The sequence below is a fragment of the Echiichthys vipera genome, assembly GCF_963691815.1.
Source record: "Echiichthys vipera genome assembly, chromosome: 4".
NCBI classification, from domain to species: domain Eukaryota; kingdom Metazoa; phylum Chordata; class Actinopteri; order Perciformes; family Trachinidae; genus Echiichthys; species Echiichthys vipera.
The window spans coordinates 9,038,822-9,058,173 of NC_139829.1; the positions used below are offsets into that span (position 1 = coordinate 9,038,822).

General features: G+C 40.1%; 1 protein-coding gene and 1 long non-coding RNA gene across 3 annotated transcripts; both read left to right on the plus strand.

Annotated features, from left to right (window-relative positions):
- Positions 1 to 472: 472 nt before the first annotated feature.
- On the plus strand, positions 473 to 11,245 carry ckap2l (cytoskeleton associated protein 2-like). Its single transcript, XM_083911909.1, has 9 exons — positions 473 to 610; positions 2,189 to 2,255; positions 2,342 to 2,396; positions 2,698 to 3,914; positions 5,185 to 5,380; positions 5,894 to 6,052; positions 6,911 to 6,971; positions 8,178 to 8,331; positions 10,710 to 11,245. Exons 1-9 carry the CDS (start codon positions 571 to 573, stop codon positions 11,017 to 11,019), a joined length of 2,259 nt encoding a protein of 752 aa, XP_083768035.1. The 5' UTR covers positions 473 to 570; the 3' UTR covers positions 11,020 to 11,245.
- A 4,160-nt stretch (positions 11,246 to 15,405) lies between these two features.
- LOC310946300 lies at positions 15,406 to 19,148 on the plus strand. 2 transcript variants are annotated; one of them, XR_014593183.1, is made up of 5 exons: positions 15,406 to 15,532; positions 17,180 to 17,308; positions 17,427 to 17,539; positions 17,776 to 17,984; positions 18,365 to 19,148. It is a non-coding gene; the product is annotated as an uncharacterized lncRNA (long non-coding RNA). The 2 variants fall into 2 exon arrangements; XR_014593184.1 differs by having other exon boundaries at positions 18,368 to 19,148.
- The last annotated feature ends 204 nt before the right edge of the window (positions 19,149 to 19,352 follow it).

Below are 19,352 nucleotides of genomic sequence, written 5' to 3' on the forward strand. Positions count from 1 at the left end.
ATTTATTACAGTAATCTAACAATCTGAAAGTGGCCATTTTTCAAAAGTACTTTTTCTGATAATACTTAAAAGTATCCACTTTTACTAGCTGCAACATTAAAGTGATGAATACATTAATGCATAGCCATAATTATAATTATAATAACAAATATATAATAGGCTATATATTATTCTTATATCATTATTAGTAGTACTTTTGCCTTTGGCAGGCTACTTTTAATGTGTTATTTCACTTAAATAACGCTTTGAATACAGGACTTGTAACAGAGTATTACACTGTTATAGGTTATACTGCTCCTTTTGTACTTTTTGTTTACATTCTCTGGCCCAATCAGCGCAGGGTATTCGCGCATGCGTATTTTGTTATTCTGCTTTGAATTTTCAAATCGTCCAATCAGAGAAGAGGAGGCTTCCACACCCGGAAATTTCAAAACCGGATGCTCGAGCGCAGTTGTAATGCACTTCCCCTTACGTTACTTTAACGTAACGTGTATCGTAAACAACCACAAACAAACCAGCCATTTTCATAACGAAACAGGACAAAGTCGAGGGGATTGAAGACTAAGCGATATGGAAGAAGCAGAGACCGTATCGATACTTTCCAGAAAAGGTTAGCGTGCGTGTTAAAATAGCATGTAAGCTATCTTAGTCATTAGTCAGTTGGTGTTAACGTTAGCTCCTCTGGGTTAGCATAAGCCACGTTAGCGCCAACACCAGTTACAGTGAAGTAGCATTTTCACGTCGAGGTAACGTTAAATAAATTAACATTATGGGTCTGGTCGGGTACCCTATATTTATGTCCAAAAGGCTTTATGTTATTGTTGTTGGATTTCGGATGTAAGCAGTAACTTAAGGTCCCCTTCTTCTGATGCTGTTCGACAAAGAAGGATCTTTTTCTTTTCCATCAAAACTTCATTTAGAACAATTCAGTACATTACAACTTTTGCATTTCTCAAAAACATGATAGACCTACAACGCGGCAAGGCTATGTTGACAAAACATTAAGGCACATACGTAAATAAATACAAATTAAATATAGAACATGCATAGTAAAGTAAACATACTTAAGGCAAAGTATATTTTCATTATATCAGTCAATAGTAACAGTAACCAATAGCTTTTATATACACAAACAAATCTGTTTATCACACATTTGTATTTTCCGAGACATTTTTTATAGCAAAAAAACACCAAAAACTGTCATAGAATGGCAAAGAAGGATAAACAACGCCATAATACTAAATTACTTTCTGGATCAATGCCTTTCGTTTCAATCGTCTCCTTTATAATCATACTTTAGGAATAAGCGCTGCAAACCAGTGATGAAACCTGTTCAGTATCTTGATCAAATATATATCTTAATGGTAGTGGAGTGTTTTGTATGTTTGATCTGCCAGGCATGAATGTATGCCTAAACTAAACATTAAAAGAATTAATACATCGTAATGGGAAATGGGAATTAGCTTTTCAAATACAAAAAGGCACAGCTGGAGAGATATAGTACTATATGACTTATTGGTTAACATTAAGTAAGTGCTACATTAGCTATATGTTATGCAATAGGTCTGCCATGTATTTTTTTAAATCAAAGATTGTTTGTATATGAATCATTTGTTCTAAAAACTGTCAGAAACGTTGAAAAGAAAGTCCCAAACACTTTTAAAGATCACTTAAACATCACATCTAATGATTTCCCTTTAGCTTGAATTGTTATTTAAATTACTAATCAATTATCAGAGTTGTTGCACACTCATTTTCTGATGATCAGCTTATCACTAAACTAATTGTTAAAGCTCTAGCATGCAGCCCTTTTTCCAAATTTAGATTTTCCCCCAGCATATATAAACGTATACAGTATATCAACCTTCAGCCAGGTGGCAGCAAGTGTCCCTGATCGTCTACTTCAGACTTTGAGAAGTGCCTATATCAGCCAGAGATCTTATTGTGGGTATTAAGTGACTCCGCTGCTGCTGTTACAGTTGTCTGTAAGTCATTTGTATTTTTCTGCGTGCTGCATCCAGTAAGGAAAACTGTAGTTTAAGTGTTGGCTGTTGTACACTTACTGTATTTGCAAAAGTTGATGTGAATGTTTGTTTGTTTAGTTGGTAAGTTAACCTAAAGGGAGGTTCCAAATATTGTTATGTAATAGTGTTCAATTGAACGTAACCATTGCTGAATTCCGTCACAGAGCTGCGTAAGCAGAAGTTGATGGAATACTTGGCAGGAAAAGGAAAGCTGAAACAGCCCAACCCCAAGTAAGAAAAACATCTCTTTGGATGACAAATCAAAGTCATGTGTACTTGTTTAGCATGTTTATTATGAACTCAATTTGACTCCTCAGGCCCTATCTCCGTGATGACAGCCAGGTTAAGAAGCCTGCAATGTCTTCTCTAAAGGTGGGTTTGCCCTTTGAACAGGTTTGTGTTCATGTGAGTGAGTGAGTGAGAGTGCATATTCACCATATCAGAATATTTACAGTCCCAGAACTGACATCAGTAAGACACATACCCCTCCTAACAAAGAGTCAGAATGGCAAAATCCAGACCCTTATTTGAACAGTTAAATTAAATTAAATCTTTAATAAAAAAAATTTTTTAAAGAATGATTTCAGCATTAACTTCGTGGTGTTTTAGCTTGATAAGCAGAATTGATTGGAATAATAATAGGATAAAAATGACAATTTCTTTGTTTTTACAGGTTATGGGAAAAGAAAACAAGGCTCCAGCTGACAGATTCAGGAATGAATACACACAAATTCAAACTGTGACTGCTCAATCCACAAAACACCCTGCCGCAGGATCATTTGCTGTCACTAAAGTGAATGTAAAAGTGGGCATGCTGAACAGATGCCAGAATATTAATCGTCCATCTACAACTGGTTGCCCAACACAGCCAAAACATAATCAAAATCCAACGCTGACAAGGACGTACACTGTGTTGTCCTCCAAATCCAAACCAAATGTTGTCAGTCATCCCAAAAAGCAGCCAAACACAGGAGTACCATCTTCAGGCACAGCCACTTCAAATGCACCTCGTAAAGTGGTAACAAAAGCAAACAGCAGTAGCTCCAGTGCTACCTGGTCATGTCAAATGAAGACGGGCAGTGTCAGGATGAGTCTCGGCCCCATGGTCAAAACAAAAACAGGGCTTATTCCTGCAGTGACCCAGCCCAGAAACGGTCAAATCGTAATGCACACCTCTGCCAGAGGCCCTCATGCCACAACTGCCACCAACAAGATGCGATCCACCACCTCGTCATCAGTTTCTGTTTCCAAGAGGACAACATTACCTACCACTGCTTTAAACAACCATGAGATAACAAGAGCTAGGGTCCAAGTTAAAAATCAGACCAGACCTAACTCTAAACCACTTTTAGGTAAACATTCTCAGCCATCTTGTAAGCATCAACTACCCAGTGGGCTGAAATCAACATCCACCTCCTCCAAGTGTAAGGCAGCACCCATTAAGCCAGAGGGGATAACAGGGATGTCAAAAACTATTAAAACCGCTGGTCAGCCCACAGACAAGTCCACAACGCAGAGATCTGAGGGTGAAGGACAGAAAAACAGCCAACCATGCAAAGTTGCCTCCCGAACATCCTCGGTGCCAGCGAGCAGGTGCGGTTCCAGAGCGGCCAGCGGGGTGATGCAAGCTGCTGTGGCAGAGCTCGGAGGGAAAACCAAGACATGTAACGCGACAGATGGCAAGAAGGGACATAGTGCAGCAAATGCCCCTCCACCACAAACGACCAGAACAAGAACAAGTGCTCCAGTGATGTCCCAGACAGTGCCACGGCCTGGCAGAACCATCAGCCGTACCAGTCAGGCCACAGACACCAAGACACCAAAGGTTCCAGTCAGGGCCATTCCCCAGACTGAGGGAAAGAAACTGTCTGCTGCCCAGGAGGAAAGAATGTAAGTAGAAAGGTATGGCAGGAAACTATGATATGGAACCATTGAATTACGTTTCCTGCGTCCACTATAGTTGACCATTGGTTAGAGTTTGGCTTGTAACTTTGGTACTCCACAGGATGCATACACCGGGGCAATATTCATCTTCATCACCATCAATCAAATCTGAATTAGCGCCATCTTAAATTGCACAAGAAGAGCCGTAATATCTCAGGTTATATTTCTGTATGACTCACAAGGAGACTTTCCTTTAGGACTGGGTGATAATTCAATATTTGTATTTATTTGATTTCAACTTTATCTTGTGCCAATAACTGAGCAAGCGAGTTAGAAATTCAGCAGCCCTCATTGCATGTTGTATTTTATCATTGTGTTTTATTAACTAGAGATGACTGGATTTGATACTTGATATTTGGCAGCATATTTGAAGCGTTCTGTTGAAATGTACAGGTTGATTAGATCTCCGGGCGTGCACAGACGACAATTTCACGGTTCTAACGTCACTCTGGTTGACAGATTTTTATCTGTGTGGGTGGACAGGGACCAATTTCACCCTCCGTTTACACCAAAGGGTTGATGAATGGTGTCACATGATTTACCAGAATATATTTTCTTAAAGGGAGATTCAGTTTGCCTGTCAAACATACCTCAGCTGGGTGGCTTCATGAGTTTTTATGGAGCGAGTAACATTGTTCAGTTGTAGGAAAATCTAAATATCAAAATAGGAGTCGGTATTGGAAGATGCTCATGTCCCAAACAATTGATTTGTGTTCCAACCCAATTTAAGATGGCGCTAATTCAGATTTGATTGATGGTGATGAAAATGAATATTGCATGTGTATGCATCCCGTGGAAACATGCAACAGCAATCCGGCAATTTGCCAGATAGAACATGAGCAGGGCACTCCAAATGATCCATATCATTATACAAATTGTTCAGTGTATTTTCAATACCCAAATCTTCTCTTGTACATCTACATGCTATTTTGTTTGTTGAGGAAAGTAAAATAAATACTTATAACTAGTCATGGAGGTCTGGTTGGTCCAACAAGCAGATGATTTTCCTAAAGGTTTGTAATTATCAAGTAGAAACTAGGAGTTGTTAGTCCAGAATAAATTGTTAAAGGCGTCAACCCCGTTTCCCCTGGGACCTCTTCCACTTCTCCCTGTGTTTCCTGTATCTCTCTGCTGTGCTGTCCATAAAATCTTTTACAAAATCCAGTAAGAAAAGTCAATTTTAACTGGCCCCTCTGCTCTATTGTCTGGTCTCAAGGAAAAAACTACGGGAATGGCGGGAAGCCAAGGGCATTTCCTACAAGCGTCCTCCAATGCCAGTGAAACCTCAGGTCAGGCGCACTGAGACCGTGGCCCAGCCTTTCTGGAGCACCATGACTAAGGAAGACGAGGCCCACTCCCTCATCTGTGCTGTGGACAGATCCCTTGCTGACTGCATCAAATTGCTTGGAGAGGTACATACACTGAGGATTTTTTTTGTATAATCTGAGAAATTAAGAGAAATTTATTCTGAACTAGTTTGTTCGATCACAGCGGAAGGCAAATATTTTTAGACATTTTCAGAGGCTTGATGTTCTACATAGAGCTGAGATATTTGCACGTTTACACTGGAAGGGATTCACATTGTTACAGTTGTTTGTGTTAATAATGGTAAAAAAGATTCAGAGAAATCTTTTCTATATTAATCTTGCACCAATAGGACTGCAAATGTACTCAGAAGGCTTCTTTCTAAAAAAAAAAAAAAAAGCTTTATTAAAGAATTTTTAACATTATTATTATACATAATACATACAATGTTTGAAATTGTCAACCAATTATAGAAATGAACACCAAGGAAAAGTAAATTTGGCATATTCGTCGGTTTTGCAGCCTCCTCCATTCTAAAGTTACAGGTGTGTGGGTGGCTAACAAGCAGAGCCCTTTAGTTAGATCTATGAGTTTGATGTGAGCCTGCCTTGCACCCTCAGGGATGCCCTCCAGACCAGGTGAAGCAGGTTCTCTCCCGGCTACCAGCAGTGTCCCAGAAGTTTGCCAAATACTGGATCTGTCAGGCCCGCCTGATGGAGCAAGAGGGCAACCTGGATGTCCTGCCCATGTTTGAAGAGGCTGTTGGTATTGTGTTGGAGGTAAGATATCCATGATATTCAAATTTATATTTTTTGTAAGAGCTCTGTACCTTTTTTGAAGGTGTTTTGTGAGCAACAAAAGTTTACAATCTTTAAAATTTGTGAGCAGGCCTGGCGTCTGGCAGTATTGCGTTTACATTAGAGGTCTGCCAATATGGGTTTTTCTATGGCCAATGCTGATCTTTATAAATCATGACCTATACAGGATGCCGATGTGGTTGTTTTTTTCCCTCCAACTGATAAAACATAACAGTTTAATTATAACAAATTATACAAATAAAATAAAAGGGATTAGATTTCTTAGCAATTATTAAAAAACAACAAAAGCGCATGGTTATTATTTTACGGAATTTATTCTATAATATCATTACAAACTCATATATTTCGAACAAAAAAAACCCATAGATGATTGTGGGAATTTGGGGAAATGTTTATAGTGTCCTAAGGTACATGATAGTTAATAGTAATAGTCCAGGGCTCAAAACCTTTTAAATCATCTTCCCAAAAACTGACCTGAAGCATGTGGTTTGTTCGTTTGTTACACTGTCACAAGACAAATGGCTGTAATCTAAGTGATCTGAAAAAAATAAATAGTAGCAATCATAACTAACAACTTTGTTTACTCATATTGTGATGAGCGTGCACCGATTTCTCTGTCTCACTCTTTTTGTCGACCGACTGATAACACCAGAGCTGATATATGCAATACGTCCTGCTCAGTGTGTATATTACATTAGAGGGGTTTGAGAGAGTGAGATTTCACTCCATTGTTCAGGTTTTTTTTTAAATTATTTATTCACGACAGCTTGATGTTTTTGTACGTTTCTGTTAAGTGTCTGTGCTTCTGTTTAATTGTAGCCAGTGGACGAACTGCGGACTGTGGTATTTGAGATACTGAAGAAGAAGGACGAGATCCAAGGTAGTTGGGCAGCATGCCTTGTTTTTAACCACTGGGGTTTGACATCACATTTCAATCAGGATCAACATGGTCTCATTTCTTTCTGACTTATACTTGTCCTATGCATGCCATAAACTGTGATACATTTGTCTTGAATGTTAAGTTAAAGCCCTCACATAGGCATGGTAGGTATAATTTGATTTACAGGCGGCACACTTTTCACTACATGCTCGTTTGTTTATATCTGGATAAAGTTGTTAGTATTGTCTGCAAAAACACATAGGGCCCAGGCGCATTGCTATTTGTATGGCAGATTCAGGAAATTGGAGAAGTGAGCGGTTTCTGCTGAAGAAACTGATCTGCTTGTGTAAAAATCGGCGGACACACCACCATCATCCACCTGCTAACCACATGAATTGATAATTTTCACTCCTCCTGAAGGCTGTTGCCCTTTAAATGATGTCTTTTATTTAGCGCTTCCGTAACATACGCAGTAAAGTCACTGCGGCAAATATCATGGGATATTTAAGCATTTTAACTAAAACTGTGGTTGTAAACTTGATACAGGAAACAAAACTTTACTTTTGTCTTCTGAAATAATCAGTGAAGTTACTTTTCCTCTTGCACAAATGCATAGTCTTGCAGCTGCTCGTCCAGCTCATCCAAGAATCTGCCGGTCATCTGTGTCACGTCACCTGTTGCCATCGCATATGTCTATGTTACCATGGGAATAGCCCTGTTCTACTGATCCAACCAATCTCATTCCTTATGCCTAACTTTTAGACGCTTCAGGCCACTTAACATATTTACGTGACTGAGTAATGTGAAACTAACGTGTAGAGCAGAGCGGTGTTGTGCCAAAATCCCCCAATTCGCTTTTAGTGGGCTTCAGTGCACTGTGAAGTAAAGCAGGAGATAGGTTTTAGGCACGTCACATTTTTCACCCTTGACAAGTTTGCACCCCTGATTTTGCACATCTGATATCAATCTGATAATCCAAATGTTTTTAGTTGTTATTTTTAAGACCCAGTCGGCCTGAGCCAGTCAGCCACTTTATTAGATCGTAATATGTCAGTGTTGTGTTTACAGCTTGTTGGCCAAAGTATGTATACAGGTTTACGGTTTCATTTAATTTTGTAAGTTTTAAATTAATGCTCTGTCATACAAACGATAAGGTTTTAAAAAGTACTTTAACTCAGCTTTTCATGATCATGTCATCATCCGCAGAAAACGAGAAAGATGAGGATCAAGTTCCAATTGGTGAAAGCACTCCTGAGAGTATCAACAACCCAATGATGACTCCTAAACCCGTCAGAGCCCTTATCTGTGGGGAGAAAGGAGACTCGTCTGTCGTCAAGTACAAGATTACTGCAACTCCTGGGTATGTCTGAGTCAGTATAACAACCTCCAGCAACTATATACTGTATATATATATATAAATATATATATATATATATTTCTTGCAAATGTGTCTGCTTTGTAGAGAGGATTAAAAGACATTTGTTAGTGATCCAAAGCTGAATGAGGCTACATTTTAAATTTTTTATTTTATCTGCATGGTAGAGTTTTTCTTAGATGATAAGATCGACAATCATCGCAACATGGTTGAACAGTCAGATCCAACCAGACTCGTCACACAGGAAGTGACCTGTTTTCCTCACTTTTCGATGTCTCACAAAGAAATCAACAGTGTCAAGATAAAATACCCGTGTCTTCTATTTAATTTGCTTGTGATGTTTTTATATATATACACTCACACACACACACATGTAGACCCTACTTTTCTTTATCAATATAGTGTGTTTACATGAGTATGAGTATCCCTTTCATGCGTTTGAGCATAACGACATATCCTGTTTTTTAGAAACTCTGATAAGCCCATATCCCGTTTATGAGAAACCTAGATATGCTGGAGTACTCTGGGGTACTACTGTATGTATGACCATGACCAGTTATTAAGCGCCACTGACTGCGCAGGTACGGCTTCAGCAAAATGGCCTCACTTTTAGTGCGGTGAAGAGACAGAGTTTTGTTTTCTGGTAGTGAAAGAGGCTAGCTATCTTCATCCACTTTGCCCCGGTCCTACGAAGTGGTGGAGGAGAGTGAATGCAGCCAGTCCACAGTAGGGCTGGACTGCAATATTCCACTATTCAGACGTGCGTTCATTAAGTAGATTTCGGTTTTCAATTTTGGGATTTGGATATTTTTGATTTTTTTCAGAACTATCAAAACTGTAGGATAACAGAATCCTTTAAAAAGTCTTTAATTGAACTGGAAGAATGTGTTGCAGCACAGTGTCTCCATTTCAGCTCAGTGTGAGAGACTGCGTTTTAGGGCCTACTCACACTGTCCTTCTGGCCGTGGCCAAGACCGTTTTTTCAGCTAAAGCCTAGTACCTTTAAGCAGTGTGAGTGCACCCGCTCCGCGCACAACTGCGGCCAGCTTGAAAGAGGTGGGCTTTAGCGGAGCCGTTTGCACATGTACGAGCACGAGCGTGCGCACGTGTGCGAGCACGAGCACAAGCCCTACGGCAGTAGCGGTATGTCCGCCTGTTCGGACATGTAAATAGAAGGACGGACCATGCGCGGACATTTAACAACAACAACAATGGCGGTGAAAGGTTCACGTTGGTGTGGTGCGGAGGTGGAGTGTTTACTGCAGATTTGGTCGGATGAAAATATTCAAAAACAGTCGACAAGACGCACAAAAACTCAGAGGTCTGTGGAAAGATTTGTAAACAAAGCCACACACACGCGATCAATGCGTGTGACGTGATACGGCGTGATGGCGTATGGACAGCAAGAGGCATTGGCCGGCCCTGGCAGTGTGAGTACAAACGGGACTGGGGCGCGGGGGGAGAGGGAGGGGGGACAAGTACCCTAAAGTCCGGGTCGCGGTCCGGGAGGACAGTGTGAGTGCGCTCTTACTGTCATTTACAGTCGCTTTTCGCTCTTCACGCTAGGGCTGGGTGCGCAGCATGGGATCTGCAGTTCTCATTCTCGTTGCTCTGCTTCCAACATATGCGTCTCTGTTTCAACAATGCCGGGCTTTAAAATCGTGCGTGCAGGCTGATATTTGCAGCGGTCCACTAGCCGCTACTTTATTAATTACACTGAAACACTGCAGAGCTGTGCTGTCCATCTCAGCTGGAAACCGACTGAGTCATTCTAAGTAAGCAGTCTGAAGTGTGTAGAGGTCTATGTGCATATATATATATATATATATATATATATATATACATATACATATACATATACATATACACTGCAACAGCCTGGTGTTATTTTCAGGTGACTTAATGAAGATAATCACTGTTCATGAATATCTTTTCACTGTTGATTAATACCGAAGCTTAACATTTTTTATCCGGGGCAGCCCTAGTTTACAGTCATCTTGAGTCAGCACGTCTTTTTTCCTCCACCCATATGATGATAGGGGTTTTTAGAGGGGTGTAGACAGTTTGAGATATTCCAGACAGAATATGTATTGCTGACCAAATATCTCTTTAATGACTGGTGACAGACATGTCTGCCCAGAAGGAAGTGAAAAACTTTCAGTGTGTGACAGTAATTCCCTTCTCCAAATAGGGTGTGACAGACAGGGATGTCTCATCTTTTCTCTGATATGCAGACTGTGGGAAGGGAAAGTGCTTAGTAGAGAGAAATGACGATACTGCAGCTGGCATTCCTTCTCACAATAAGTTATTTCTTGGCAGCTGGATTAAATTGAAATTGATGTGTTTTTCTTCCTTTTTCTCAGTGCCCCCCCAAGCCAGCAGAAAGAGCCGGTGCGGGTCAACGGCCAGGAGGTTCGCTTCTTTACCCCAGTGAGACGCTCAGTGCGAATCGAGAGATCCTCACTCCGATACCCAGCGTCCCTCCAGGACCACGATCTCTGCGTGGCCTCTTACGATGATCTCATCTCCGAAGAGGATAACGAGAGAAGTGAAGAGCAGAGGGGTGGGGAAACCTGCCCTTCTGCTAACAACGCCCTGATGTACGTCTACAGACAGAACGAAGCGCTTCAAGACAAAGTATCCGTGCAACTCGTCTACGATAAAGGTGTTTAGATGTAGGCTCCTACTTCATCAACACCAGTTTGTGGTTGAGACAAAATTCAGATGTACAGCTTTTTTCCCTGCTCACATGGCAGGGAGAAAAAAAAAGTAAAGTTTAAGTGCAAACTTTGCTGTCTGATCCCACCTTTCACTGAAAAGAAGAGCCTGACATTTGAGTCAATGAGCTGTTTATAAAGTGAGGCATCTCTCACACTTGCTTATGAAGAAGTTATTGAGTTTATCATTTTGGTCCCTGTATTGTTATTCCATCGAATAATGTGGTGTACATAGTAATGTAAAATAAATGTCTTTCGTAAACCTATACATACCTTGTGCTCTATTATTCCTTATCTGTCACGTAGACTCCCCTACGCAGCAGGTAGTATCAAAGTAAACAAAAACCCACTATCTTGAAAAACCAGAATCAATCTGAAGTGCAACATGCAAGGGATCTGAAGTTTCGTGTTTGCCGCGCATGACTTATTCTATAACAGAAACTGACTATATGACACAACATGAAAACTTGTTGAAAGGTTTTGGCACACCTATAAAGGGCGTAATCCAATTGTTGCAAAAAAATGAAATTGATAGAGCCAAAAAATAATACGCAAAGATGACTCAAGATGACTTCCGTTTCTTTGTGTCGGTAGCTGCCTACGTGCCCGTATTCACCAGATTCTACGTGAGTGGAAAAATCCATCTCTGCAGCATAGTTTTGATAATTCAGTTTATATTGAATAATAAGATGCATATTATTCATAATTACATTGTTGTTAATATATCGGAGCCTTCATATACAGTGTTTGCCCAAAGAATGTCTAGTTGGTTGATCCAGCAATGACAATTCTTTACTAACTGATGTTTTGTTTGAAGACCAAAATATACATGTCTCTATATCATAATATAATTTCAAAACATTTTGTTTTTCTGTGATTTTAATAGTCTTCCTTTTTGTAGACATCACTGAAATGACGAAATGAAACTTCAAACGTCATTCGCTTGAATGAAAAAAATAAACTTTTCCTGTGGTACTATTTTTACTTTGTCACAAGGCACTAAATGTTCTTGGTTTTCTGGGAATTTACTCATGGATGGATTCTGTGCAGAGGGGCGTCAACTTAAGGGTTATATTGGCTAAGTTTTCCATAATAAGCTGCCAAACTATCATGTACATGGATGTTCCTCCCGGAAAATGATTAGTTGGTCATGGTCACTTCACTCGGGCACAGTGAGCAGGGCACTCAGGTACACTTGCCCTGTTGACCACCAGAAGGAGGTTCTGTGAGGTTTTAATGCATTTGTATTATTTTAGCAACCCTGTCTTGTTTTTAAGTGAGCCACAGGGATTATTGATACATCTCTGTGTCAGTTACAGTAGATGAAGGGTTGTGCCTGTGTGTGCCCCGGAAGAATGGAAATGTTCAAAACAGTGGATGTCAGATTGCCTAACTGGTTTTGAAATTGTTGTCTTATTAATCAGCAGCTGAGTGAAATAAACTACTTATAAACATAATAGTCCAGCCCGGGACCCTGACAGCCCCACTGCATTTATTTCACTGAATCACAATATAAATTAACCCACCCACATTGTGAGTGTGTGTGTGTGTCATAATGGTAAAATGTGGTGAGACAATTACTGCAGTGGAAACTATCAAAGGTGGTTTTGCTGTGTGTTTACAGGTGTGAAGATGAAAATGGGTGTGATCCGAGCAACTAAGCCCCCCACCCCTCGATTAAAATGATGGCCCAGTTAAAAATATGGGTGTGTAGTCCTAGCAAGGGCCCTGGGAGTAGGGTGGCAGGAAGTAAGGATGGGGCCATTCCCCCCATTTTACACCCTGGCCAGATTTGGAGATGCAGCTGGTGTGATCTGGTTTCTCGTTTAAAGACTGCATTTACATAGTCAATGGGTCGTACTTTCCTTGGATCAATGTAATTAGAGAGCACAATTAGGCTAGCCAGGCACTATTCTGTGAATTTAGTGGAATGTGTAAAAAGGATTAAGAATAAGAATTGTGAAAACCCTTGAAGCTTTTGTTCATGTGCGAAAATGAAGTTTAGCTGGTTCCCACGGGTCTTTTGACGCACCAGCCTGCTAAAATTCTCATATTAGAAATTATCAGTGTTATAACTGTGTTGTACATATTCTTTTAATACTCCACCCTGAGAACTTTTGCACTTTACCTGGACAATATTTTCCACATAACGACGACTTCTAAAGCTGTACAACTCTTTCATTGTAAAACAGACATACCGTACATATTTGTGTGGTACTTGGTTTCATATATTTATTGTCACATTTTATATTTGTCTTTTGATTTTTGCTGTACTTGCTTGTCTTACTATGTTTATTGAACCAAAACACCACAAGGACATTCCTTGTATGTGAAATCCTACCTCGTATAAGGTAGACACTATAAATGTTATAAGGTAGACGCTCTTTTTCATGTTTGCCTGCTCGGTTCTAACCTGACTCCACCAGATGGATTGACTCACATATTTCGCATTTGTTCTGCATATCCATCTGAGAACTTTCGGTTGGAGATCTTTGGGGAAGAGGCAAAAATACTGGTTGCTGATTGGATAAACCATCCGTCTATTGGGCCAAATCAACCAATCAGATCAACAAAGCGTGTGACATACTAATAGAACTTTGAGGCAAAGCTCAGAAAGTAAACAACATGTCGGTAAAGGATATTTGCCGTGTGTGTAACATGAATTTACGGATCAAAGGCACAATTTCAGGTGCCTGGTCCATATTCAAGAGAAGGATCCAAGAGAAAAAAGAGTTAGTGAGCAGCTAGCTCGATAGCTGCGCTCATCTCATCCGCGGAAGCGGTCATGTAGTTTACACTGAACCGTCGCTTCTTGTTTCACATTTGGAGCTTCCTACAAACCAACACTAATTGGTTTGGTTGCTTGGGCAAACTTCTCCAAACTTTCTTTGCCGCAAGTTACCAGACTGCTCTGCATGTAAAATACAATTGATCAGGATGGTCTTGCAAGGCAAGCTTGGTTCAGCAACAGCAGACTTCTGAAAGATGAAACCTGAATATTCAGTTTTCCCAGTGTTTGTAATTTGATTGGTGCATTTGTGTTTAAGCATGTTTTTTTAGGAATATATCACAATTATACCGACTAAAATAACAGAACAGGCATCTACATGGTTTCCCGACACCCTCATTAACATCACATTTAAGAACTTTTCAAGGACTTCCAACAACACAGCATTGTTTTGAGACACAGCTCAAGGTGTGCGTTAATTCAACCTGCAGAATGTTTTTGTCAACACGATGAGGGATACGTTGCTTATGAATGTAAAAGGCAAGGTTTACTCAACAAAGTCTGTTAAAACCGATTGGTGATGCTGTTTTGCCCTCGCTGTTGGCTGTAAGTGATGTACGTTGATACAACACCAGTGCCCGGAATGAGCACCGCTGCGGACTCTGTTAGCCAGCTGCTAAATGTTTAAAAAGGTAATCCGCTTCATCCGCACACTCTTGTCACAGTGTAGAAAAGCATCCTTACTATGCCAGGATGAGTGAGAACTCTTTTGTCAGCTTGCTTTTCATCCTGTTTTCATGTCCATCATTGTTTTTGTTAAAGCAGTATCATCAGTAGGGGGATTTCAATATTTTCCAACCCGAGAGTGGGGATCAGTAGGGGCCCACGGTTCAGTTTTTCACCCCAGTGCCCCCTTGTTTGTTAATCCGGCCCTGTGTGTATTGACCATATGGAGTCCGGTGTTTATAATAGTGGGTCAGTTTATGGCTACAAGGAGAGATAAAGAGATGCCTGTCAACTTAAAATTAACTTAAAAAAAAAACAGCAAGAAAGGAAAATATGGACTACGGTTATTCTTGGGGAAAAAAGTTTTTTCTTTTCTTTTTGCATCAGGAACATGTGGTGCAGATACATATGATATCCATCCATCCATCTTCAACCTCTTGTCCCTGTCGGGGTCGCGGGGGGGCTGGAGCCGATCCCAGCTGACATCGGGCGTGAGATGGGGCACACCCTGGACAGGACACCAGTCTATCACAGGGCACATAGAGACGAACAGAGACAGACAACCATTCACACCTACGGGCAATTTAGAGTCATCCATTAACCTAACACGTGCACGTCTTTGGACTGTCGGAGGAAGCCGGACAACCTGGAGAGAACCTACGCAGACACGGGGAGGACATGCAAACTCCACACAGAAAGGCCCCAGCCGGGATTTGAACCAGGAACCCTCTTGCTGTGAGGCGACAGTGCTAACCACCACATCATCGTGTCGCCCACAGTTGATATATTCATATACAGTCAATTTATTCGTGACTATAGACTTTTTTTTCATTGCAAGAACTGTGAGTTGTCGGTCCACCCCATCACCGCGTCCTGCTGGCACATGATCAAATCTCCGTGTGAGGCGGCAGCTATTTAAAGCCTTGCGGTCCCCGCTGCTCGCCACTACGTCCTCTGCCGCCCACAGGTCTGACTTCACAGGACTTTACACGTTCTCAAGACTCGATCACCGAAGGTAAGGGCGTCGTTTTAATCTTGCACGTTGCCTTTGCATTCCTCTCCCCTGTAATAGCCAGGCTTTGGTGTGAGTTAGTGCACGAGTCATTATTATTATTATTATCATTATTATTCTGCAGCATTTCAAAGATGTAGCCTAATAATTCCAGTCTTGGAGAGACATGTTTACGAAGTTAATGCAAAAATAGAATTCATCTAACTCTAACTGTATCTGGTGTCTAATAAGTTTTGCAGTCTGCTGCTGTTGATATTCATAAACTCTCCAGCCAAGTTGGCACCGCGGGAAGAGAAAGTGAAAAGTTCAAATACTTTTAATCAGCGGTGGGAGAAAATGATCCATTACTTTAGTTAAAGCAGCACAACTTTAGAAAGACAATGCATGTCCTGCGTTGAGTGTGTTACTGAAATAAGTATTGATTATCAGCGAAATGTAGTCCAAGTGATCATTATGCAGAAACATGGTTGGGTGTTATTGCAGGTGTGTAATGTAACTAAGTACATTCACTCAAGTCCTGTAAGTTACTTAGTTCCAATAGTGAAGTACTTGAGATAGCTATAATTACTACTGTAAAATAACGTAGTCAATGCAAACCACAAAGAGCTTAAGAATATGATGCTTTAAAGACAGATTCATCAATGAACCCTTGGCTTAGATTACAGTAAACAGAAAAAAACACTTACGGTTTGGACTGTTGTTTGAAACACATGCACAAGAGGGAAGAAGGATTAGTGGATGAAATGATAAGCTGATTATCTGAAAATGTATCAGGAACTATTGCCATTATAAAATATTGATAGTGCCTATCTTTTTTATTTTCAAAGATTCTCTGCTGCTCTCTTATCAGATGGGAGGATTCACGGCTTTTATATGTGTTAAATGTCATTTTGAAGACATGAAAACAATACAGACGTTGAAGTAGATTTCAGAACATTGTTAAGGACAATTTTTATTGTCCGGTTTAATTGGCTATAAAATTAAATATTTAATCAAGATCAACCAGTAATAATTGAAAATAATGTTAGTGGCTGCCCTTACATGCAACAAATCTGTCAATCTACAGCAGTTGTAGCTGTCTACTGAACATACTTGAGTCAATTAAGTCCAATATTAGCCTTTCAAATGTAGGAGAGTCAAAATGTAAACACATATAAAAAGTAACCTAACAGCACTTTAATCATTTCACCACCGACTTAGCTTTGACTCCTGAACAATCTGGCATTAATTCATTAGTAAGACATAATGCAATGCAGGTACTGCAGTGGGAGAGCAGCTGTGATAGATTGCATCATGCTGTCAGAATCACAAATCCAGCTACACAAAGGGGAGTTGATTTGTTTACCAAAGTGATATACAGAAATGCACAGAGCACTGTTTACAATCAATCACATCTGATCCAGTAATAATTAAGGAGCAGGAAGCTACTAGTAGATCCTTTATATGGAGTGCACATATTGTTCCTGCTGCTCTGTGATGAGTGCAACAGATTTAAATCAACTGAAAGACAATTTTATAATCCTAAAAACTGCTGCATTTGGTCTTCTTGGCAAGCAACATCCCATTCATCTAACCTGGTCCAGACTGCAGGACTGCAGATTGTGTTTCTGACTTATTAAAGGTTTTTTTCTTTCCTTCCCCTCATGTCAGAGGGCCACTGAAGGGACAGCATGGTCCACGGCACTGAGAAATGTGTTCTGAAGACTGACGATGGGAAATATGTGACAGTCAGAAAGGAAATTGAAGGACCGAGGCTGTGTGCTCTTACCAGCCAATCAGGTGATGCCCCATTCATCTATATATCACAAAAAGTCTTTATATAACCCCCGTCGCTGTGTTTGATCTCATCATTATGCTAAACGTTTTTGACTCAATGCAAATGTCCTTCTGCTTTTAGAACTTTATGTATACATAAGGAGACGGATAGAGAACGAGAAAAAACAACTTGCTTTCTGTTTCCATCGTAAGGATGGTGACTATTTCCCAAAGGTGGATGGAAAAGAACTGAAGGTAAATATAAACCTTTAACAATAATAGCAATATAATGTATATGTTCCCCCGGTTTGCATGTCAAAGTGTGAATGTGGTTTGTTGATTATATTAGATGATGAGCAATTAAACCTCTACCATCAGTGCATGAATGTCTGTGAATGAGTGAATGTGACGAGTAGTGTCAAAGCGCAAATACTAGAAAGGTGCGATATAAGTACAAGTCCATTTACCATTGTGTTTTGGTGTGTTCACAGTTGCACAAACTTGACACCAACTGTACAGCAAGTGATTTACCAAAATGCCACTGGTTTGAGAAGATCGATCTGAAGGCCGGCGATCATTACGGCCTGCAATCTGTGGCAGAGCCCCAACAATACCTCTCATTAGGTGAAAACGGAACCTTTTTCTGCCTTCGTGGCGCCCCTGAGGCCTGTAAACTGGTCAGAGATCAGTTAAAATGACGGTATGTTTTTATTATTCTAACCAATGTTAATTTTTATTGTACATATTTTTAATGTCCTTTGTTGCATATACGTTGACATTTTATAAACACGTTTTCCCACTTGTGAGCTCATTAACTCCTATTCCTTATTCTTTTCATAGTTTTTACACATTTTGCCCTCATTTGAACACATGTTGGCAGATCCAGACTTTGTCACTGTGACCATGTGTGGTGGCATCACATGCACAACCCTTAATGTTACTGAAATTTGACAATGACACTGAGCGTCCTTCTCTCTCCTTGCTTTATCTCATCTCTCGAATCATCTTAATATCTGATTTACTATATACATCTATTGGTAAAACCGTCCCTTACTCTTCTTCTCTGTTTTGTTTGTTCAGCAGCCATCCACCACCCGCTGAGCTTCACCCTCTACCACATAACTCAAGATTTCCTTGCCGGCGTCTTCCTCTCTACACAGTGGAGTTAACTTAGATATTTTGTTATTCATGGGTGGCTATGTTTCTTCTTGTTAAACTTCATTAGAGGGTTCTCTTGCAATTACGTACTGTATGCCATAAGCCTGAAGTTGAGGACTTTGAAAAGACAGATTAAAGAGGAATGACAAGTGAGGCAGCAGTGACCATGTATGGATCAAGCTCCCCAAAACACTAGATCCTAAATCTGATCTAGTTTGTAACTTTCTGTTAAAAGCCTCCCAGTCAAAGATTATGATTATTTTTTCACACCCCTCCTGACCTAGAAGACATTAAACAACTGTTTTCAAAGGCTGACTAGTACTTTGCATGACCAGTAAACTAATCTTTATGTGTTAAATTGAAAGTTTCCCTATAACGTGAACTTGTTTCTCAAATGCATTTGATGCGTTGGTATTTACGTTGGGAAGGAGGTATTGACTACTGTATGGCTGTGAAGAAGATCTGGGGGTTATTTAACGCAACAATATTCATGGTCCAGTACACTGATTGGATGGCAGAAATGCTGACTTTGCTTGATCAAAAAAATGAGAATCAATATGTGTGCACATCAATGGTGGCTGCAATGGTTTACATGTCTTTTCTTGCTGGTGTTGGAAAAGCAACGCACATATATATACAGAATATCTATTTTTCTATATTTTTATACAAATTATAAATATATTTGAATAAACAGTTGTATATCTTGCATTGTGTGCTGGTGTTGTTTTGGAAATTTTCTGCAAAGCACCTAAATACACATGAAATAATGCCCAAAGCACAAACGCGTTTATGTAACATACTGTGTATATGTGTACTGCATATATATACTTTACGATTTGCATGCATCAGTGTAAAAGATGAGAGAAGGGAGGGTGTGCATGGTATGCATGTTTATGTTTGATGAGTGATA